The 23,811-nt window shown below is 39.5% G+C and overlaps 1 protein-coding gene across 1 annotated transcript in view; it reads left to right on the top strand.

Annotated features, from left to right (window-relative positions):
• The window catches only part of ADCY10 (adenylate cyclase 10), an 88,233-nt gene that overhangs the window by 31,326 nt on the left and 33,096 nt on the right, over positions 1-23,811 (top strand). The window contains exons 16-20 of the mRNA XM_059903341.1: positions 3,175-3,449; positions 5,021-5,157; positions 14,248-14,376; positions 16,037-16,318; positions 16,441-16,731. Coding sequence (XP_059759324.1) covers positions 3,175-3,449; positions 5,021-5,157; positions 14,248-14,376; positions 16,037-16,318; positions 16,441-16,731 — 1,114 coding nt within the window. The remainder of the gene's footprint in view (positions 1-3,174; positions 3,450-5,020; positions 5,158-14,247; positions 14,377-16,036; positions 16,319-16,440; positions 16,732-23,811) is intronic.

Below are 23,811 nucleotides of genomic sequence, written 5' to 3'. Positions count from 1 at the left end.
AAGCTTTGAAGTATGTGAAAGATTTAACCCAAAGTGTTTCATTTTCCTCCTTCCTTCCAAACCTCAAGCTAAGAGTCTGTTCAGAATTTAGCTGTGCTTGAAAGGAGTCCTTTAACATTACTCCTGGGAGTTTGGCCTCACCTTAAAACCAGTCCTCTTTTTCTCTCCCTCTGTATGAGATGCAGTCTATCAAACTGGTTATGTATATAGGCTCTGTAATCAGTCTACCAAGGTTTGAGCCCTTAGGCCTGTCACTTGCTACCTGGGTAACCTTGATTAAGTGACTCAACCTGTCCATGCTTTTACTTTACCTTCTATAAAATGAGGAAATAATAGTACCTAACTCACAGGGTTGTAAGGTTTAAATGACTAGATTATGTGTAAAACTTAGAATAGTGCCTCTTTCATTGGAAACACTCAACCAATGTTAACTTTTTCTCTCTGAGTTATATCATGACTGTCCATTATATGTTGATGATCACCAACTTTATATCCCATTCCTCAGCTCTCGTATAAGCACCAAAATCATATTTCCAAGAACTGTGTATTCCACTTGGATATGGGGACTCACACTCAGTTTAGTGTCTAATACTAAATTCATTTTTTTTCCTACTTTAGTGCCCTATCTTCCTCATCCTGATCCTGACCCGTGATTTAGTTAATAGCGAATTCATTCACACGTCATTTAAAGTTATCTTTGCTCCCTTCCTCACCAGTTGCCACATCTTCTACATTTACTCAGTTGACAAGTCCTACCATGTCTACCTCAGACTGACACTGGAATCTCCCCGTCCTCTGTTCCCTACTGTAGTTCAGCCTCTTTCTCTTCCTGGGCTATTTCCAAAGCTTTCCAACTAATCTCTGTGCCTCATACCTCTCCACTCCAATTCATCCTCCATACAACTGCCAAAGTGTATGCAAATCGCTCCAACCTGTGCTTTATACTATCCAATTAATTCTCAATACTAATAAGATAAAAGCCAAAAGACTTTTTTTTTTTAACCTGGAGAAATGCTACTCATCATTCAATGTCACCTCTTCAGTGAGAACTCCCCCAAATCACAAGGCATGACTAATTCCTCTTCTGCTGTGTTTCTGTAGCACTTTGAACATATTTCTTATTGTATTTTCCATACTGTATTGCAATTTGCTACTTATATATGTGTCTCTCCCCCTCGGGAGGTTGTGAGCTTCTTAAGGAAAGGGAGCCTCTTTCTCATTTTTGTATCACTATTGACCAGCAGAGTGTCTGGCACATCATAAATAAACAATTCAAGTTTGTGGCATTGTGTAAGTTTATAACACAACTTCCTTCTTCTCCATTGCAGGCAAATAAGGCTATATCAGTAGTTTCTAAATGTCAGGCTTTGGACTGTTTGCACCACAAGTATCCAGGAAGCTTCATAAAATAAATGGATTTGTGAATTCTACCCCAAATTGAAAAGGGCTTGGTTTGGGCCTAGGAATCTGTTTAGTTGTTTGTTTTTGTTTTGAAACTTCTCAGTTGGTGTACTATTGAATTCATGTAGGTTTTTTGGTTCCTGCTTTACTCTCCCCAATTCACAAATAATTCACTGACAAGGCTATTCTATGACTAAAACTCACATTTCTAACTGCCCCGTAGTTTTTATTTATTTATTTGTTTGTTTATTTATTTGGCTGCGTTGGGTCTTTGTTGCTGTGCGGGGGCTTTCTCTAGTTGCGGTGAGCAGGAACTACTCTTTGTTGCAATTCGTGGTCTTCTCATTGCGGTGACTTCTCTTGCTGTGGAGCATGGGCTCTAGGTGCGCAGGCTTTAGTAGTTGTGGCTTGCAGGCTCAGTAGTTTTGGCTTGTGGGCTCTAGAGCACAGGCTCAGTAGTTGTGGCTCACGGGCTTAGTTGCTCTGTGGCATGTGGGATCTCCCTGGACCAGGGCTCGAACCCATGTCCCCTGCCTTGGCAGACAGACTCTCAACCACTGCGCCACCAGGGAACTCCCTGCCCTGTAGTTTTAAAGATATTAGTCAAATACAAAACAAAACAAAACAATGGGATGCTAACCCCTATTCATTAAAATGTTCTCAGGGTCAGTGAAGAACTAACGATCTGGTGACAGAATGGGGGTGTAAGAGGGGACTTAACGTATATGTGATAAGGCAGGCTATACTACTTTATAATGATCATCTTCTGAAATTTGAAATTTGAATGTAGCCTTTGCTGCTCTAGTTTATAAAAACATGCAGAGGGAAAGAATGGCTTAACCCAATCTCTTCCCAGAGGGAAACAAAAGAAGCCAAGAGCAGTCTGGAGCAGTAAGAGTGGGGAAGGTTTTCTCCATTTAGACATGTTACACTATGGAAATGCAGGGCCCGCTGTGCAGGGGCTCACACTAAATGTAAGCTCTATATTTTGTTGAATACTCTATCCCCAGTGCTTAAAACAGTACCTGACCCTAACAGATGCACAATAAATGCTTAATGAGTAAATAAATAATTCAGACTAGTTAGGGAAAGGTAGTCTACACAAGAAAAGGGACACACGATCTGTTTTTAAGTGTAACATGTGCCATAGCTCAAGCTAGAACAGCATAAACTGCCAGCAGGGCAAGGACCAGGTGAGTTTCTCTCAGCACTCTGCCTCCAGCACCTAGCCCAGTGGGTGCTTGGTAAGTATGTGTTGAATCGATGTTGGTTGAATAAATGTCAATGTATTTCCAGGAGACCTTCATTTTTCAATAGATTAGAATGACTTGAAGTAAACCTCAGTAATTTTTATGTAATGGCTGTTTAACTTGACTACAACCCCATATATCCTATATATTTACATTACCTTTACACAAAGATTTGACCAAGTAACAGTCTATTCCAGCCAGTTCTGTCCCAATTGCCACAGATTCCAATTAGCAGAATCTAAATTAACGCAAAGTTATTGGAAAGAACAGATTTAACTTAGCTTCACAAAACTCGGTGGATACACATGCATACCCATACACGTGTATAAAAAACTGAAGTCACGGGCGTTCCCTGGTGGTCTAGTTAGGATTTGGCGCTTTCACTGCCATGGCCTGGGTTCAATCCCTGGTCGGGGAACTGAGATCCCGCAAGCTGCTCGGTGCAGCCAAAAAAACAAACAAAAACAAAAAAAACCCCTGAAGTCCTACAGCATTTTTCTTTCTGTTTCTCCACCTTGTCCAGACGGTGAAAGAGGAAAGGATTATTTTCATCATCGATGAAGGCCAGTTTATCGATTCAGCCTCCTGGACCTTTATGGAGAAGCTTATCCGGTCTGTTCCCATCTTCATCATCATGTCCCTGTCTCCCTTCATCGACATACCCTGTGCAGCTGCCAGTGCCATAATGAAGAACAGGAACACCACCTATGTCACCCTTGGAGCCGTGCAGCCTAAGGACATCCTCAACAAGGTCTGCCTGGACCTCAACGTCAGGGGTATCCCCAAAGAACTAGACACGTGAGTAACCTATGTCTGTCCTGAGGCCTTGACAGCTGCACTCATTCTCCAGGTCCAGACTTCATCAGATTCCTTAAGATGTGTCTGAAAGCGGCCATTTCAGGATTCTTGCTGGTCCCGCCTTTCAAAGGGGCCACTGAACATGCTTGATAGGATGGGTGCTGCTCACTTTTCCTTGTTATGGTCCCTGTTACACCGTCTCAAACGTTGCTTAGGACATCAGTTTTGTTTCCCTTTCATCATGCTGGCTATGGGTACACTCACTCTAACCCACAGTGACTAAGGGCACTGTCATGGGCAAGTAACACAAAAGGCAAACTGGTAAGCCTTAAGAACCACAGCCCACAGCTGAGCAAGGTCTTAGTCGCTGGCGATAACGTGGTCTGGTGCTGGTGTTCCCTGTCATGGTAGATGGTGATGTCAGTGCTCTCTGAGCTTCTCAGTGACTCCTCTCCTGGGGTCTTGACAGCAGTCCCCTTAACAACATGGACAACGCCTCTTCCTTAGCTGGCTGTTCACAAGCCACCTTGCTATCTGCATCTGTTCTTTCTAATGAGGTTGCTTTGCTTCTGGAAGAGAAACGTCTTGGACAAAGTCTCATTTAAAATAACTCCAGGCATGAATTTTGTGTGTTCTTTCCCTTTGTCTCTCTGTCTCTCCCTCTTTCTCTCTGTATGTATGTATGTATTTATTCATTATGTATGTATTTGTTATATATGTATATATTTATTATATATGCATTTACTTTTTGATCTAGCCTTCCCAATTCTAGGAACCTACCTCAAAGATATACTGACAGGGAACTATGCTCAATATTTTGTAATAACCTATAAGGGAAAAGAATCTGAAAAAGAATATATATATATATCTGAATCACTTTGCTGTACACCTGAAACTAACACAACATTGTAAATCAACTATACTTCAATAAAAACTTTAAAAATTTAAAAATACATATATTGACAAAAATATGAAGTGACATATGGGCACAGTTTTTATTGAGGCATTATTTGTACTAGTAAAAGACTGAAAGCAATCCAAATGTCCATCTCTAAGAGGATAGTTAGAATAAACTAGGATTCATCCACACGATTGAGCCCTACGTAGCTATAAAGAGAAATAAGGAAGATCTACTGATATGGAGGGATGACCAGGATACATTGTTGAGTGAAAAAACAAGGGGTTGCCTTGTGTGCAGTGTGTATAACTTGCTGTCTTTTATCTAAGGAAGAGAGTGAAATACGTGTGTGCATTTTCTATAGTTTTAAAAAGAAACGTTGAAAAGATAAACCAGAAACTAATTTAAATGGTTACTTATAAGGTGAGGAAGGGAAGCAAGACTGAGGATGTACCTTATTACATAGTTTTGACGTTGGAAAGATTTAAATGATTTATTATGTAATTTTAAAAATGAGAGAAAAAAGAAAAAGCAATCCCTAAAAATGAAAAACAAACCAAAACAAAAGGAGAAAGAGAAGTGATTATTTTCAGGTGATTGAGAAAACTCAAATATTTTTACTTCCCTAAAGATGGTTCTTTGATATAAATAGATTGCGTTGTTTTCACTACAGGTACATGGCAGAGGGAAGCTGTGGGATTCCATTTTACTGTGAAGAATTGCTTAAAAACCTGGACCATCACAGGGTACTCGTTTTCCAAACAATAGAGTCTGAGGAAAAGACAAATGTGACCTGGAATAACCTGTTCAGTAAGTCCCATAATGATGGTTCTTTCTCCCTGTCTCCTTCTGCAGAGAGGGTGGCAAGGGTGGGCTTATCCATAGACTGCTTCCTATACGGGTCAGAGGCTTTGGGGAGGCAAAGAATGTTGGACTTGATATCCCAGACTGTGAGAGAACTTAACATTGCCCGGGACTCACTGAGCTGGGAGAAAGAATGTAGACCTGTAATAGAAATGAAAGAACACTGGAGAATCTTAAAGCCCAGAATCAGAACTGACGGGGGATGTAGATGTTATCTGGGAAAAAGGATAACTTGTTTTCCAGAGGTAAAATTATTAGCTCAAAGTGAATTGTCAACAAGGTTCTCATGCTACAGAGACATACAGAAGGATGAACTTTGAGATGATGTCACAAAGAGGGCAGTTGGAATTTTTAAGAAAATAGTTTTAGTGAAGGGAGAAGGGTAGAGGTTGGGGAATGGGGTAAGGATGCAAGCTGGGATGTAGAGGATTAAGGTTAACGTGAATGATAAAATGTCTGTGGTGGATATACTAGTTGTTTAGGGAGACGGCAGTGATGAGAAGAAAAAAATCATATTCTAGCAAAAATAAAAAGAAAGAAAGAAAGAAACTATGTTTTGACACAAAGGAGACCATGAAGGTTTAAGAGATAGCATCTCTTCCATGAAAAGAGAGAGTATAAAGATATAATCATCTCTGGGCTTTCTATCATCTCACACTGGTCAGAATGGCCATCATCAAAAAATCCACAAACAATAAATGCTGGAGAGGGTGTGGAGAAAAGGGAACCCTCTTGCACTGTTGGTGGGAATGTAAATTGATACAGCCACTATGGATAACAGTATGGAGGTTCCTTAAAAAACTAAAAATAGAACTACCATATGACCCAGCAATCCCACTACTGGGCATATACCCTGAGAAAATCATAATTCAAAAAGTGTCATGTACTAAAATGTTCATTGCAGCTCTATTTACAATAGCCAGGACATGGAAGCAACCTAAGTGTCCATCAACAGATGAATGGATAAAGAAGATGTGATACATATATACAATGTAATATTACTCAGCCATAAAAAGAAACGAAATTGAGTTATTTGTAGTGAGGTGAATGGACCTAGAGACTGTCATACAGAGTGAAGTAAGTCAGAAAGAGAAAAATAAATACCGTATGCTAACACATATATATGGAATCTAAAAAAAATGGTCATGAAGAACCTAGGGGCAAGATGGGAATAAAGACAAAGACCTACTAGAGAATGGACTTGAGGATACAGGGAGGGGGAAGGGTAAGCTGGGACAAAGTGAGAGAGTGGCATGGACATTTATACACTACCAAACGTAAAATAGATAGCTAGTGGGAAGCAGCCGCATAGCACAGGGAGATCAGCTCGGTGCTTTATGACCACCTAGAGGGGTGGGATAGGGAGGGTGGGAGGGAGGGAGATGCAAGAGGGAAGAGATATGGGGACATATGTATATGTATAACGGATTCACTTTGTTATAAAGCAGAAACTAATACACCACTGTAAAGCAATTATACTCCAATAAAGATGTTAAAAAAAAAGATGTGATCAAAAGAAAATTTTGGCCTTGAAGTTAGGAGTCCAGAGTTCCAGTTCCACATATGCCATTTAATAGCTAGTATTTTGGGATTAGTCACAATCTTTATGGCCAGGTACCTGCTATAAAATGGGGGGTCGGGTAAAGGAAACTCAAATCCTTTCTTATTTATTCATTCAACAAACCTCTACTGAGCACCTTCTCTCTGTCTGACACCACAGGAAGCATTCTGGGGACCTCTTGGAGTATAAATGAAGTGACTGAATACAATAATACTTTGCTGTCTCATTGATTTTTTTTTAATTAAATTTTTTGAGGTGATTATATATTTACAGGCCATTGTAAAAAATAATATAGAGAGATTCTGTATACTCTTTACCTAGTTTTCCCCAGTAGTAACATCAGCAAAACTACAGTATAATATCACAACCAGGTCCAGTAAAGATGTTAAAAAAATATATATCACAACCAGGATATTAATATTGATACAGTCAAGATACAGAACATTCCCATCACCATGAGGATCCCTTATGTTGACCTATGATAGCCACCCCCCACTTCTCTCCTACCCCTACTTCCTTCTTAACCCCTGGTAATCGCTAATCAGTTCTCCATTTCTATAATTTTGCCATTTTAAGAATTTTTATAAGTGGAATAATATTGTATATGTAATCTTTTGAGATTTTTTTTTTTCACTCAGTGTAACTCTCTGGAGGTTATCTAGGTTGTTGTGTGTATCAATAGTTTGGTCTTTTTAGTTGCTGAGTAGTGTTCCATGGTATGGACATACCTCCATTCACCTGTTGGAGGACATCTGGGCTGTTTACAAAAAAAAAGAAAAAGAATGTTAAAGAACATTACTGAGGCAGTTGACAAAACTGGATTATGAACAGTAAATTATTGTATCGATGTTAAATTTTCTGAAGATGATAAGTATATTCTACTTATGTAAGAGAATGTTGTTATTCTTGGGGAATTCAGAGTAAAGTATTTGGGGGTTAAAGGGCATGAATTATGCAACTTAACACTCAAATGAAATGCTTCAGAAAAAATAAGTACATATAGAGAGAACAAAGGCTATAAAAAATGGAGCAAGATGTTAACAGTAGATGAATTGGAATAAAGACTGTATAGTGTTATTCTTACAACTTTTCATAAATTTGAAACTTACCAAATAAAAGAATTTTTTAAAAACCAAACAACTTTTAGTGGTTTCCCATTGAGTTTACAATGAAATCCAAACTCCTTACCTTGGTCTGGAGATCCCTGAGGGAGCTTCCTTCCACCCCCTCTGTGGCCTCACCAATACTCTGAAATGTGCTCCAGCCACATTTCTGCTCCCTCTCCTCTGGCATTTCACATACCTGCTCCCTCTCTCCCTTAGCTCAGGTGTTACCTCCTCACAGCCACTTTCTCTGACCATGCCCTGCTTAAGGAAGGCCTTCCTCTCTCTGCACTTTCCTGTTAGTCTCTATCACCAGGTTTATTTCTTTCACAAAACTGACTCACATTAGGAGATTATCTTATTAAGTCACTTTTCCTGTATTATGATTAGTTGCCTAAATATCTGTCTCCATAAATGTTAAGATCCTTGAGGGCTGGAAGTATGCATTAGCCACATTTATAGCCTTCCCAGGTTATGGTGCATAAAAAGTCTGTACTGTGTTGATATGAACTCTCCAGCCCTTACTGTCTGTGCCTACTCACGTGGCACTTGTTTACTGCCTGGTCGTCTGGGTCTCTGTGTATATACCTTATCTTTCCAGGAGGTCGAGAACTTAGTATGTTCACCCTCATATTTCCACATCACCTATTTCAGTGTCTTGCAACTCAACTGTTAATGAATGACTGGAGGGACAAATAAGTAATGCATTTTGGAGTACCAGGAGAAAAATGACTAGGCAAGCTCACTATTCAAACTTCACCTTTTCTTTTTTATTTTTTTTTGGTACCATATGGTATATTTACTATCCTATTTCACTCAGCTGAAGATTTTCCAAACTCAGTATTCCTCAACAATTGTACCATAATGGCTATGTAATATTTAAGGTAATCACTGTGTTATGGCTGGATATTTAGGCTATTTACAATATTTTAATGTTTAAGGAGACTATGAGTATCTTTTTTCAACATATTTTTTCTGGATCACTATAATCATATGAGTTTCTAATATGAAAAATTACCTTGCTGAAAGTTATAATCTCAAGGATTTTGGTCAAATTGTTGTGTTTTTTTTAACATCTTTATTCGAGTATAATTGCTTTACAATGGTGTGTTAGTTTCCGCTGTATAACAAAGTGAATCATCTATGCATGTACATTTATCCCCATTTCTCCTCTCTCTTGCGTCTCCCTCCCACCCTCCCTATCCCACCCACTAGGTGGATACAAAGCACCGAGCTGATCTCCCTCTGCTATGCGGCTGCTTCCCACTAGCTATTTTACATTTGCTAGTGTGTATATCTCCATGCCACTCCTCACTTCGTCCCAGCTTACCCTTCCCCCTCCCCGTGTCCTCAAGTCCATTCTCTACATCTGCGTCTTTATTCTTGTCCTGCCCCTAAGTTTTTCAGAACCATTTTTTTTTTTAGATTCCATATATATGTGTTAGCATACAGTATTTGTTTTTCTCTTTCTGACTTTCTTCACTCTGTATGACAGTCTCTAGGTCCATCACCTCACCGCAAATAACTCAATTTCATTTCTTTTTATGGCTGAGTAATACTCCATTGTATATATGTGGCACATCTTCTTTATCCATTCATCATTCGACAGGCACTTAGGTTGCTTCCATGTCCTGGCTATTGTAAATAGTGCTGCAATGAACATTGTGGTACATGACTCTTTCTGAATTATGGTTTTCTCAGGGTATATGGCCAGTACTGGGATTGCTGGGTCATATGGTAGTTGTATTTTTAGTTTTTTAAGGAACCTCCATACTGTTCTCCATAGTGGCTGTATCAATTCACATTCCCACCTACAGTGCAAGAGGGTTCCCTTTTCTCCACACCCCGTCCAGCACTTATTGTTTGTAGATTTTTTGATGATGGCCATTCTGACCGGTGTGAGATGATATCTCATTGTAGTTTTGATTTGCATTTCTCTAATGATTAGTGATGTTGAGCATCCTTTCATGTGTTTGTTGGCAATCTGTGTATCTTCTTTGGAGAAATGTCTATTTAGGTCTTCTGCCCATTTTTGGATTGGGTTGTTTGCTTTTTTGATATTGAGCTGCATGAGCTGCTTGTATATTTGGGAGATTAATCCTTTGTTAGTTGCTTCATTCGCAAATATTTTCTCCCATTCTGAGGGTTGTCTTTTCATCTTGTTTCTAGTTTCCTTTGCTGTGCAAAAGTTTTTAAGTTTCACTAGGTCCCATTTGTTTATTTTTGCTTTTATTTCCATTTCTCTAGGAGGTGGGTCAAAAATGATCTTGCTGTGATTTATGTCATAGAGTGTTCTGCCTATGTTTTCCTCTAAGAGTTTTATAATGTCTGACCTTACATTTAGGTCTTTAATCCATTTTGAGTTTATTTTTGTGTATGGTGTTAGGGAGTGTTCTAATTTCATTCTTTTACATGTAGCTGTCCAGTTTTCCCAGCACCACTTATTGAAGAGGCTGTCTTTTCTCCATTGTGTTTCCTTATTTATTTTCATTTTGGATGATCTGTCCGTTGGTGAAAGTGGGGGGTTAAAGTCCCCTACTATGATTGTGTTACTGTTGATTTCCCCTTTTATGGCGGTTAGCATTTGCCTTATGTATTGAGGTGCTTCTATGTTGGGTGCATAAATATTTACAATTGTTATATCTTCTTCTTGGATTGATCCTTTGATCATTATGTAGTGTCCTTCTTTGTCTCTTGTAATAGTCTTTATTTTAAAGTCTACTTTGTCTGATATGAGAATTGCTACATCAGCTTTCTTTTGATTTCCATTTGCATGGAATATCTTTTTCCATCCCCTCACTTTCAGTCTGTATGTGTCCCTAGGTCTGAAGTGGGTCTCTTGTAGACAGCATATATACGGGTCCTGTTTTTGTGTCCATTCAGCCAGTGTATGTCTTTTCATTGGAGCATATGATCCATTTACATTTAAGGTAATTATCCATATGTACATTCCTATTACTATTTTCTTGTTTTGTGTTTTTTATTGTAGGTCTTTTCCTTCTCTTGTGTTTCCTGCCTAGAGAAGTTCCTTTAGCATTTGTTGTAAAGCTTGTTTGGTGGTGCTGAATTCTCTTAGGTTTTGCTTGTCTGTAAAGCTTTTAATTTCTCCGTCAAGTTGGAATGAGATCCTTGCTAGGTAGAGTAATCTTGGTTGTTGGTTTTTCCCTTTCATCACTTTAAATATGTCCTGCCACTCCCTTCTGGCTTGCAAAGTTTCTGCTGACAGATCAGCTGTTAACCTTATGGGGGTTCCTGTGTATGTCATTTGTTGCTTTTCCCTTGCTGCTTTTAATATTTTTCCTTTTTATTTAATTTTTGATAGTTCGATTAATATGTGTCTTGGCATGTTTCTCCTTGGATTTTTCCTATATGGGACTCTCTGTGCTGCTTGAGCTTGATTGACTATTTCCTTTCCCATATTAGGGAAGTTTTCAGCTATAATCTCTTCAGATATTTTCTCAGTCCCTTTTTTTTCTCTTCTTCTTCTGGGACCCCTATAATTAGAATGTCGGTGCATTTAATGTTGTCCCAGAGGTCTCTGAGACTGTCTCAATTCTTTTCAGTCTTTTTTCTTTATTCTGCTCAGTGATAGTTATTTCCAATATTTTATATTCCAGGTCACTTATCCATTCTTCTGCCTCACTTATTCTGCTATTGATTCCTTCTAGAGAATTTTTAATTTCATTTATTGTGTTGTTCATCATTGTTTGCTCTTTAGTTCTTCTAGGTCCTTGTTAAACGTTTCTTGTATTTTCTCCATTCTTTTTCAAAGATTTTGGATCATCTTTACTAACACTACTGAATTCTTTTTCAGGTAGGCTGCCTATTTCCTCTTCATTTGTTTGGTCTGTTGGGTTTTTACCTTGCTCCTTCATCTGCTGTGTATTTCTCTGTCTTCTCATTTTGCTTAACTTACTGTGTTTGGGGTCTCCTTTTCTCTGGCTTCAGGTTTGTAGTTCCTGTTGTTTTTAGTGTCTGTCCCCAGTGGGTAAATTTGGTTCAGTGAGTTGTGTAGGCTTTCTGGTGAAGGGGACTGCTGCCTGTGTTCTAGTGGATGAGGCTGGATCTTGTCTTTCTGGTGGGCAGGACCACATCCAGTGGTGTGTTTTGGGGTGTCTGTGAACTTATTATATTTTCAGGCAGCCTTTCTGCTAATGGGTAGGGTTGTGTTCCTGTCTTGCTAGTTGTTTGGCACAGGATATCTAGCACTGTAGCTTGTTTGTTGTTGAGTGGAGCTGGATCTTAGCGTTGAGATGGAGATCTCTGTGAGAGGTTTCGCTGTTTGATATTATGTGGGACTGGGAGGCCTCAGGTGGTCCAATGTCCTGAACTCAGCTCTCCCACCTCAGAGGTTCAGGCGTGACACTTGGCCAGAGCACCAAGACCCTGTCACCCACTTGGCTCAGAAGAAAAGGGAGAAAGAAAAAGAAAGAAAGAAAGAAAAAATAAAATAAAATAATTAAAATAAAAATTAAAAAAATATTATTTAAAAAAAAAAGTAATAAAAACAAAGGAAAGAAAGAACAACCAAACCAAAAAACAAATCCACCAATGATAACAAGCACTAAAAACTATACCAAAAAAACCCCAAAAAACAAAACGGACAGACAGAACCCTAGGCCAAATGGTAAAAGCAAAGCTATACAGACAAAATCACACAAAGAAGCATACACATACACACTCACAAAAAGAGAAAAAGGAGGGGCTTCCCTGGTGGTGCAGTGGTTAAGAATCCACCTACCAATGCTGGGGAAACAGGTTCAAGCCCTGGTCCAGGAAGATTCCACATGCCACGGAGCAGCTAAGCCCATATGCCACAACTGCTGAGCCTGAGCTCTAGAGCCTGCGAGCCACAACTACTGAAGCCCGTGTGCCACAACTACTGAAGTCCACGTGCCTAGGGCCCGTGCTCCGCAACAAGAGAAGCCACCACGATGAGAAGCCTGCACACTGCAATGAAGAGTAGCCCCCGCTCGCCACAAGTAGAGAAAGCCCACACGCAGCAACAAAGACCCAACGCAGCCTAAATAAATAAATAAATAAATTTATTTATTTATTTAAAAAAAAAGAGAAAAAGGAAAATATATACATATAAAAGAAAAGGAAGAAAGCAACCAAATCAATAAACAAATCTACCAGTGATAATAAGCTCTAAATACTAAACTAAAATAAACATAAAGCCAGAAACAAATTAGATGCAGAAAGCAAACCCCAAGTCTACAGTTGCTACCAACGTCCACCGCATCAATTTTGGGATGATTCATTGTCTATTCAGGTATTCCACAGATGCAGGGTACTTCAAGGTGATTGTGGAGATTTAATCTGCTGCTCCTGAGGCTGCTGGGAGAGATTTCCCTCTCTTTTCTTTGTTCGCACAGCTCCTGGGGTTCAGCTTTGGATTTGGCCCTGCCTCTGCATATAGGTCGCCTGAGGGCATCTCTTCCCCGCTCAGACAGGACGGGGTTAAAGCAGCGGCTGGTTCGGGGGCACTGGCTCACTCAGGCCAGGGGGAGGGAGGGGTACGGAATGCGGGGCGAGCCTGCAGCGCAGAGACCAGCATGACGTTTCAACAGCCTGAGGCGCGCTGTGTGTTCTCCCAGGGAAGTTGTCCCTGGATCACGGGACCCTGGCAGTGGCGGGCTGCACAGGCTCCCGGGAGGGGAGGTGTGGATAGTGACCTGTGCTTGCACACAGCCTTCTTGGTGGCTGCAGGAGCAGCCTTAGCGTTTCATGCCCATCTCTGGTGTCTGCGCTGATAGTCGCGGCTCGCACCTGTCTCTAGAGCTTGTTTAGGTGGTGTTCTGAATCCCCTCTCCTCGCACACCCTTTTGGGAAGTCTGAGGTCTTCTGCCAGCGTTCAGTAGGTGTTCTGTAGGGGTTGTTCCACATGTAGATGTATTTTTGATGTATTTGTGGGGAGGAAGGTGATCTCCACGTCTTACTCCTCCACCATCTTGAAATCCTCACCATTTTTAATATCTCTTTCTGACAATAACCACATCTTAAGTAGAGTACAGTCTTCCACAGAATGTGTTTGCCTCCGAATGTGGGTATTTCAATGTGCATACAAGTATATATATAAGTATATAATATAAGCTATATTTGTAAAACTGCATGTCTTACGGAAGACATCCTGTAGTTATTACCAATCCTTTTTTTCTTGGAGGGAGGGGAGGAAAAACATGTTTTGAGTAAATTTTGATTTTCATATATCAGTTTTACTTAAAACACAGTATTCCAGAATACTTTACAAGCCAACACACATCTCTGCCTGCTCTTTCTCATGTGAGACCCATCTCGAAGTTTATTGGAAAATCCAGATAATAATAGGACAATGACTCTCAACTTTTCTTCCCTTTTACCTCTCTATAGAGAATTTTGCGAAGCCAACAGAGGACTTAAAAATATTTACTTTTGGTCTTGAGGAGGGAAATGAAGAAGTCTGTAACCTCGCTAGTGGTGTCAGATTGAAAAACTTGTCACTGCCAGCATCATTAAAAGGTAAAGAAAATTTGACCTGGTGTTCATTTTCCAGGACCTAGAGTCCCCTCTTGCTTTCTCTAGGATGCTTCCAACAAAGGAGAAAGGAAGATAGAAGACTGGCTTTGTTTTTTGTTTTGTGTTGCCCAGGCAATGGGAAGGTTCCATTACAAGCTTGGCTTTTCTGCTTCTAAATAGGAGCCAACTTCCCCCTGTGCATACGCTGGAGTCTGATTTGAACAAAGTTTTATTCAACTGCATAAAAGAATGAGGTATAGTACATTTTCAATTAAACAGAAATCAAATAATGAGAGAGAAAATCTAACAGTGATACTTTTCCTGCTACCTACTTCCATAAGAAATGACAAACAAGGGAATTTATATCAGGGATGTACTGTTATTCATTTCAAGAAAAATGAAATTCAAGCAATGTTCTAGCATGCATTCAGCTCCAATCCATGCCATCTATAAAATGTTCAACTTCAAATGTTTAGTACAAGGATGAGACCTCAAGTTCTCTATCTCCAAAAGAGCATCATTTGTTTTTCATTCACTATGTCTACTAAAATAGCAAGGTGGATTAACTTGGTTTCTTTTAATCAATATTTTTTTTATTGAAGTATATTTGATTTACAATGTTGTGTTAATTTCTGCTGTACAGCCAAGTGATTCAGTTATACATACATACATACATATATATATATATATATATATATATATATATATATATATATATATTCTTTTTTTTTTTTTTTTTTTGGCCACACCGTGCAGCTTGCGGGATCTCAGTTCCCCTACCCGGGATTGAACCCAGGCCACAGCAGTGAAAGCCTGGAATCCTAACCACTAGGCGACCAGGGAATTCCCACATTCTTTTCTTTTTTTTAATATTTTTTTCTATTATGGTTTATTATAGGATACTGAATATAGTTCTCTGTGCTATACAGTAGGCTTTGTTTATCTGTTCTACATATAAAAGCTTACATCTGCTAACCCTACTTATATCTGGACTAGCTTGGTTTCTACAGTGTTCTGTGGACATATTGAGAAGTTCATATTTTGTCCCTGAGGAGGGTGATGTAATAGAAGGATATCCTGGTCAAGATGTCCAAGAAACCATGTGAGCTATGATACTCGAGCTTAGATGAGAAGATGGAATTGGAGCTAGGAGCTCTCTGACACTTGGTCATGAGCATAGAGATGGTAATGGGTTGTCACAAGAATAACTGAATCCCTGGGGCAGATAGAGAGAAAGCTTATTGCTGGGAAGTTCCATGAGAAAGGGCAGCCAGTGAAGAAGACAGAGAATGAGCAGCTGGAGAAGTCAACACAGAACACGGATGGCAGGCCCTGCTCCTTCTGACCACTTCTCACCATGACCTCTGCTCTCCTCACACACCCTTGTCACACTTTAACACAAAATCAGAACACCTTGAAATCAATCTTATTGTCATGGCCAATGGGACATGCATATTTTTAGGTTATAGCATCTCCATCTTTTGTACTCCCGACACAAGTGCTATCTGTGAAATAGGTACTAAGCAAATACTTCTTTTGGCTTAGCTCAGCTGGGTGTAGTTCTATTGAACAAGAACTATAGAACAGGACAGTTGTCCATCTCTAGAATGTATTTGATAAAGACAGATGACTAGTTCCCTGTTGTGTGGCATTCCACCTACAGAAGTCTCTCTGGTCCAGCTGGATAGCATGAGCCTGTCCCACCAGATGTTGGTGAGATGTGCAGCCATCACTGGCCTGACCTTCACTACGGAACTGTTGTTTGAGATTCTCCCTTGTTGGAACATGAAGATGATGATCAATGCCCTGGCAACCCTCGTGGAATCCAATGTCTTTGATTGTTTCCGGAATGGCAAGGAGCTCCGAATAGCCCTAAAACAGAACGCGGCCTCGTTTGAGGTGAACTATCGCTCCCTCTCTCTGCAACCACCCTCTGAAGGAATGGGTAAGTAGAGCCTGGAAGTGACCCATATTTCCTTTAGTTTAAGGCACATCTTGATAAAAGAACTGATCTGTATTTTGTAGCAGGGGCTGACTTGTTGCCCACTGCCTTTCTGTCCTCTCTAGCCCATGGCGAGGAGGAAGAGCTCCGTGAGCTGGAAAGCGAGGTGATTGAGTGCCACATCATTCGATTCTGCAGCCCGATGATGCAGAAAACAGCCTATGAGCTGTGGCTAAAAGACCAGAAGAAAGCCATGCACTTGAAATGTGCCCGCTTTCTGGAAGAAAACTCCCACAGGTGTGACCACTGCCGAAGTGGAGACTTCGTCCCCTTTCACCACTTTGCAGTGGACATCCGGCTCAACACTTTGGACTTGGATACCATTAGGAAGATGGCTAAGTCCCATGGATTTCAAAGTAAACTTTCTTCGTTCCTAATTAGTTCTAACTATAACTGGGGAACATGGAGACAAGACCTAGAAGAAGTGGGTCTGGACCATGAGGATTTCAAGTCCTCTGCAGGCTCGGGCACCACGGATGATGAGACGTGAGCAGCGTAGGTCAGCGGGGCAGGAAGTTGGGGAGTACACATGTAGCTGAGTTGGCAGAACCAATCTCACTGTGAGACTGTCAGGGAGGATTTGGGGGTAAGGACTCTGGCAAAATGGGGTGTGAGCAGAGCTCAAATTAAAATGTCCAAAGGAATAAAACAGACCCAGCTTCATTCGCACCAAGGGATGGAATCCAAGGAGGGTAGTGGGTAGGGAGCGGGGTCTGACATGAAGTGGGGGGAAGAGCAAGATCCAAGAGGCAGTGGTGTTTCTTGGCAGATAAAATGTTGTTGCTCTGTCTAGTTTGAAACAAGGTTCCAGTGGAAAAAATGTATGAGTGGGAGAGAATTAGCCAGGACTAAGCATGTCAGGACCCCCAGAAAAGAGGGCTTGGGTTTAGAACAGGGATTCAAGACCATCTGATGTGCAAGTAAGAAAGTTACAGACTGATAGCACAAACTGGCCACATGATCTGGGAAAACGTAGTAAGGATTCAAGGGGCATAAGGGCCCAGGGACTCAGTTACTGCAGGAACGATGGATGTCAGACTTAGGGCAGCAACACCAACTCCAGCCCTCATTCGGGGGTGGCCAGGGAACACCCAATGGACTTCCTGCCCTAGTCACAGGGCCTCCATGATTATGACTAAATCTGGTCAGGAAAACAGGCTACACATAGAGGACTCCTATATTATAAGTATATGAAAAATTGGGAAAGAATGTATGTAAAGTGCCCAGCACATAGTAGGTACAAAATAAATATTTATTCTCATTCATTCTCTACTTTACCTGCATTCTCATTTCATTCTCTTATCAACCCTCCAAGGTGGAGGGTTATTTTCATTTTATAGATAAGAAAATTGATGTTCTGGAAGATTAAATAACTTTCCCGATGCCACACAGCAAGTAATAGACTTTATTCAATCCCAGGTCAGTCTAATTCCTGAGTTCATGCTCTGCCATTACACTTGAGCTTCCCAAAGCACAGGACTGGATTTTAGGTAATACTGGCCAAGGAGACTGGAAGAGGTTCATAGATATAGCATTAGGTATGAATCACAGAGTGAGGAAGGTGATTCCTTTGCAATACTTGATCAGGGAGAAAGCAGCTTTGTCCTGTGATTTAAGCCTATCATTGACGCTGCACTAACACTTGCCAATCTCCCCTTTTAAAAAAAGAAATCAGCCTTTAAGTTCAGAGCCTTAGAGTCTATATATATAGAGAGAGTCTATACATGAAGGTTTCAAGTCTCGGAGGGCATGGGCACAAAGATAATGAGATTCAGCAGTGGTCTCATCCCACTGGGGCAGGAAGATGTCAGAGAGATAGACATGTAGATGAGCCTAGTGTTTATTACTAGTATTTGCTACATTTCCCCTCATGCAATATGTTTTTTCCAAAATTGGAAACATGTTATTATTATTATACTATTAGTGGTATATGTGTAATATGATGTTGAAATTGAAATTTGTACCAAGCACCAAGATACAATGGATGTTGAAATCCAAAGTGAGGTAAATAGATGGATGTACAGACTCTATAAAGGAAATAGCTGAGAATCATTTACAATATTGTATCCTTCATCCACATTCAAGACATAAAAATGAGGTATAGTGTGGAGAGGGCCAGGATTTGTGGAGAGATTTGGCAAGAACTGAGGAGGTACTGTGTACCTTCCTCAAGTGGGTTGCTTCCTTTATCACCTCAATGCTAGGAAGATGTCTTCCTTGGAATCAGTTAGAGGACACAGAAGACCTCACACCTAATGAGGCCAGAGTGGCCTGTGGCTGCACCAGGATCAACCTGCCCTCCCGGAGTTTGGGAAAGAATGTGTGAGGGTTTCCTATAAATCAGATATAACTCACCTGGGAGAAAAAGCCAGCCTGGCATCATTTTAAGTTGTTACCAAGAGTACCCCTAGGAGTGTGAGAAGACCCCTAGTAGTGGGCTGCTAGAATAAAACAGGCACCAAGAGGGCAGGAGATGGAGAACTGAAGAGGATGCATGACTGGATCAAGGGATCTTCAGTGAAGGATCCCAACACAGGGCCATAGTCAAAGCACCAATGAAAGCATTAATAGGAGAGAGTCAACTGACAGAGATAAGAGAAAAGGGAAAGAATACAGTTAAGTCCTCTACATACGAACCTTCAAGTTGCGAACTTTCAAAGATATGAACGTGCGTTCGCATGTCCAGTCATGTAAGTTAGTTCACGTGTCTGGCGTACGTTGTCATGTGTGCATCCTCTACAAGTGGTGGTGCTTTTGTGTACTTTACTGTACAGTACTGTATAGAGTACAGTAGTACAGTATCTTTATTACAAGCCCAGGATGTCCAGAAGCAAGCATAAAAGCAGCAGTGTTGTAGCTGGTACTACTGTACTTTTCAAGGTACTGTACAGTAAGATTAAAAATACTTTATTTTTGTGTTTGTTTTTTATGTATTATTTGTGTTAAAAGTATTATAAACCTATTATAGTACAGTACTATACAGATGATTGTGTTAGTTGGGTACCAAGGCTAACTTTGTTGGACTTACGAACAAATTGGACTTGATGAACATGTTCTCGGAACGGAACTCATTCGTATGTAGGGGACTTACTGTATTCCAGACTCTGTGGGATCAGTGAGTCTTATTTTATATATGTGTTATATATATAAATAAACAAATTATATATAAACTACATATATTATATATGTATGTTTTAGTTATTTATTTGGTGAGGGGTAAAATCAGCTGGCAGCTAGCAGACAGGTTAGCCTGAGTAGTTCATTGGTCTTAAGCAGGTTGGCTAGGGCCACCAAAGGAAACAACTGCAGTTATTTCAGGTTCTCCAATGTTCCTTAACCGTTTCACTCTGGAGCATATGTTACCAGATATCTCTGAGTCATGTCTACTGATGTCCTTTCAACAGAACCTCCACCTGAGTGAGGCCAGGGCTTGATTATTTCCCTTAGAATTTTTCACCTATTGAAAAGAGTATCAACTAGACATCTTTAAATAAAGATATTTTTTAGATTTCCTGAAAGTTTTACCATAAAAGCAATAGTCCCATGACCTACTGCCCTGCATACGTATCTTCAATATTTCTTCTCAGGGGCAAACATTTTAAACTTAGCTGTTCCCTCTAGTCATTACTTCCATATACTAAGTGGTATGTTAATGCTACTTTTTTAAAAATCAAATTTGACATCATCTGTTTTAGTCTTGCTATGGTAGGTAAGAATTTAACTCTATTACACCATGCTTGGGCACCTCTCCTCCAATATTGTTATAGAACTATCATTAGATAAATCAATCAAGTATTTACATTATTAAGACTATGAAAATGCTGTCCATTAGAGAACTAAGTAGTAATATACTGTGAATAGATTTTTTTTTAATTTTTGAATTATATTTTATTTATTTTTTATACAGCAGGTTCTTATTAGTCATCAATTTTATACACATCAGTGTATACATGTAAATCCCAATCGCCCAATTCATAACACCACCATCCACACCCACCTGCGGCTTTCCCCCCTTGGTGTCCATACGTTTGTTCTCTACATCTGTGTCTCAACTTCTGCCCTGCAAACCAGTTCATCGGTACCATTTTTCTAGGTTCCACATATATGCGTTAATATACGATATTTGTTTTTCTCTTTCTGACTTACTTCACTCTGTATGACAGTCTCTAGATCCATCCACGTCTCAACAAATGACCCAATTTTGTTCCTTTTTATGGCTGAGTAATATTCCATTGTATATATGTGTCACATCTTCTTTATCCATTCATCTGTCGATGGGCATTTAGGTTGCTTCCATGACCTGGCTATTGTAAATAGTGCTGCAATGAACATTGGGGTGCATGCGTTTTTTTGAATTATGGTTTTCTCTGGGTATATGCTGAGTAGTGGGATTGCTGGATCATATGGTAATTCTATTTTTAGTTTTCTAAGGAACCTCCATACTGTTCTCCATAGTGGCTGTATCAATTTACATTCCCACCAACAGTGCAAGAGGGTTCCCTTTTCTCCACACCCTCTCCAGCACTTGTTGTTTGTAAATTTTCTGATGATGCCCATTCTAACTGGTGGGAGGTGATACCTCATTAGTTTTGATTTGCATTTCTCTAATAATTAGTGATGTTGAGCAGCTTTTCATGTGCTTCTTGGCCATCTGTATGTCTTCTTTGGAGAAATGTCTCTTTAGGTCTTCTGCCCATTTTTGGATTGGGTTGTTTGTTTCTTTAATATTGAGCTGCATGAGCTGTTTATATATTTTGGAGGTTAATCCTTTGTCCGCTGATTCGTTTGCAAATATTTTCTCCCATTCTGAGGGTTGTCTTTTCGTCTTGTTTATGGTTTCCTTTGCTGTGCAAAAGCTTTGAAGTTTCATTAGGTCCCATTTGTTTATTTTTGTTTTTATTTCCATTACTCTAGAAGGTGGATCAAAAAAGATCTTGCTGTGATTTATGTCAAAGAGTGTTCTTCCTATGATTTCCTCTAAGAGTTTTATAGTGTCCGGTCTTACATTTAGGTCTCGAATGCATTTTGAGTTTATTTTTGTGTATGGTGTTAGGGTGTTCTAATTTCATTCTTTTACATGTAGCTGTCCAGTTTTCCCAGCACCACTTATTGAAGAGACTGTCTTTTCTCCATTGTATATCCTTGCTTCCTTTGTCATAGATTAGTTGACCATAGGTGTGTGGGGTTATCTCTGGGATTTCTATCTTGTTCCATTGATCTATGTTTCTGTTTTTGTGCCAGTACCATATTGTCCTAATTACTGTAGCTTTGTAGTATAGTCTGAAGTCAAGGAGTCTAATTCCTCCCACTCCATTTTTTTTGCTAAAGACTGCTTTGGCTATTCAGGGTCTTTTGTGGCTCCATACAGATTTTAAGAGTTTTTGTTCTAGTTCCATAAAAAATGCCATTGGTAATTTGATAGGGATTGCATTGAATCTGTAGATTGCTTTGGGTAGTATAGTCATTTTCACAATATTGATTCTTCCAATCCAAGAACATGGTATATCTCTCCATCTGTTTGTATCGTCTTTAATTTCTTTCATCAGTGTCTTATAGTTTTCTGCATACAGGTCTTTTGTCTCCCTAGGTAAGTTTATTCCTAGGCATTTTATTCTTCTTGTTGCAATGGTAAATGGGAGTGTTTCCATAATTTCTCTTTCAGATTTTTCATCATTAGTGTCTAGGAATGCAAGAGATTTCTGTGCATTAATTTTGTATCCTGCAACTTTACCAAATTCATTGGTTAGCTCTAATAGTTTTCTGGTGGCATTTTTAGGATTCTCTATGTATAGTATCATGTCATCTGCAAACAGTGACAGTTTTACTTCTTCTTTTCCAATTTGTATTCCTTTTATTTCTTTTTCTTCTCTGATTGCCATGGCTAGGACTTCCAAAACTATGTTGAATAATAGTGGTGAGAGTGGACATCCTTGTCTTGTTCCTGATCTTAGAGGGAATGCTTTCAGTTTTTCACTGTTGAGAATGATGTTTGCTGTGGGTTTGTCGTATATGGCCTTTATTATGTTGAGGTAGGTTCCCTCTATGCCCACTTTCTGGAGAGTTTTTATCATAAATGGGTGTTGAATTTTGTCAAAAGCTTTTTCTGCATCTATTGAGATGATCATATGGTTTTTAGTATTCAAGTTGCTAATATGGTGTATCACATTGATTGATTTGCGTATATTGAAGAATCCTTGCATCTCTGGGATAAATCCCACTTGATCATGGTGTATGATCCTTTTGTGTTGTTGGATTCTGTTTGCTAGTATTTTGTTGAGGATTTTTGCATCTATGTTCATCAGTGATATTGGTCTGTAATTTTCTTTTTTTGTAGTATCTTTGTCTGGTTTTGGTATCAGGGTGATGGCGGCCTAATAGAATGAGTTTAGGAGTGTTCCTTCCTCTGCAATTTTTTGGAAGAGTTTTAGAAGGATGGGTGTTAGCACTTCTCTAAATGTTTGATAGAATTCACCTGTGAAGCCATCTGGTCCTGGACTTTTGTTTGTTGGAAGATTTTTAATCACAGTTTCAATTTCATTACTTGTGATTGGTCTGTTCATATTTTCTCTTTCTTCCTGGTTCAGTCTTGGAAGGTTATACCTTTCTAATAATTTGTCCATTTCTTCCAGGTTGTCCATTTTATTGGCATAGAGTTGTTGTAGTAGTCTCTTAGGGTGCTTTGTATTTCTGCAGTGTCTGTTGTAACTTCTCCTTTTTCATTTCTAATTTTATTGATTTGAGTCCTCTCCCTCTTTTTCTTGATGAGTCTGGCTAATGGTTTATCAATTTAGTTTATCTTCTCAAAGAACCAGCTTTTAGTTGTATTGATCTTTGCTATTGTTTTCTTTGTTTCTATTTCATTTATTTCTGCTCTGACCTTTATGATTTCTTTCCTTCTGCTAACTTTGGGTTTTGTTTGTTCTTCTTTCTCTAGTTCCTTTAGGTGTAAGATTAGATTGTTTATTTGAGATTTTTCTTGTTTCTTGAGGTAGGCTTGTATAGCTATAAACTTCCCTCTTAGAACTACTTTTGCTGCATCCCATAGGTTTTGGATCATCGTGTTTTTATTGTCATTTGTCTCTAGGTACTTTTTTATTTCTTCTTTGATTTCTTCAGTGATCTCTTGGTTATTTAGTAATGTATTGTTTTGCCTCCACGTGTTTGTGTTTTTTACGTTTTTTTCCCTGTAATTCATTTCTAATCTCATAGCGTTGTGGTCAGAAAAGATGCTTGATATGATTTCAATTTTCTTAAATTTACTGAGGCTTGATTTGTGACCCAAGATGTGATCTATCCTAGAGAATGTTCCGTGCGCACTTGAGAAGAAAGTGTAATCTGCTGTTTTTGGATGGAATGTCCTATAAATATCAATTAAATCTATCTGGTCTATTGTGTCATTTAAAGCTTCTGTTTCCTTATTTATTTTCATTTTGGAT

The sequence above is a fragment of the Balaenoptera ricei genome, chromosome 1 (genome assembly GCF_028023285.1).
Source record: "Balaenoptera ricei isolate mBalRic1 chromosome 1, mBalRic1.hap2, whole genome shotgun sequence".
In the NCBI taxonomy this organism is placed as follows: domain Eukaryota; kingdom Metazoa; phylum Chordata; class Mammalia; order Artiodactyla; family Balaenopteridae; genus Balaenoptera; species Balaenoptera ricei.
This window is presented reverse-complemented; position numbering and strand designations above follow the sequence as displayed.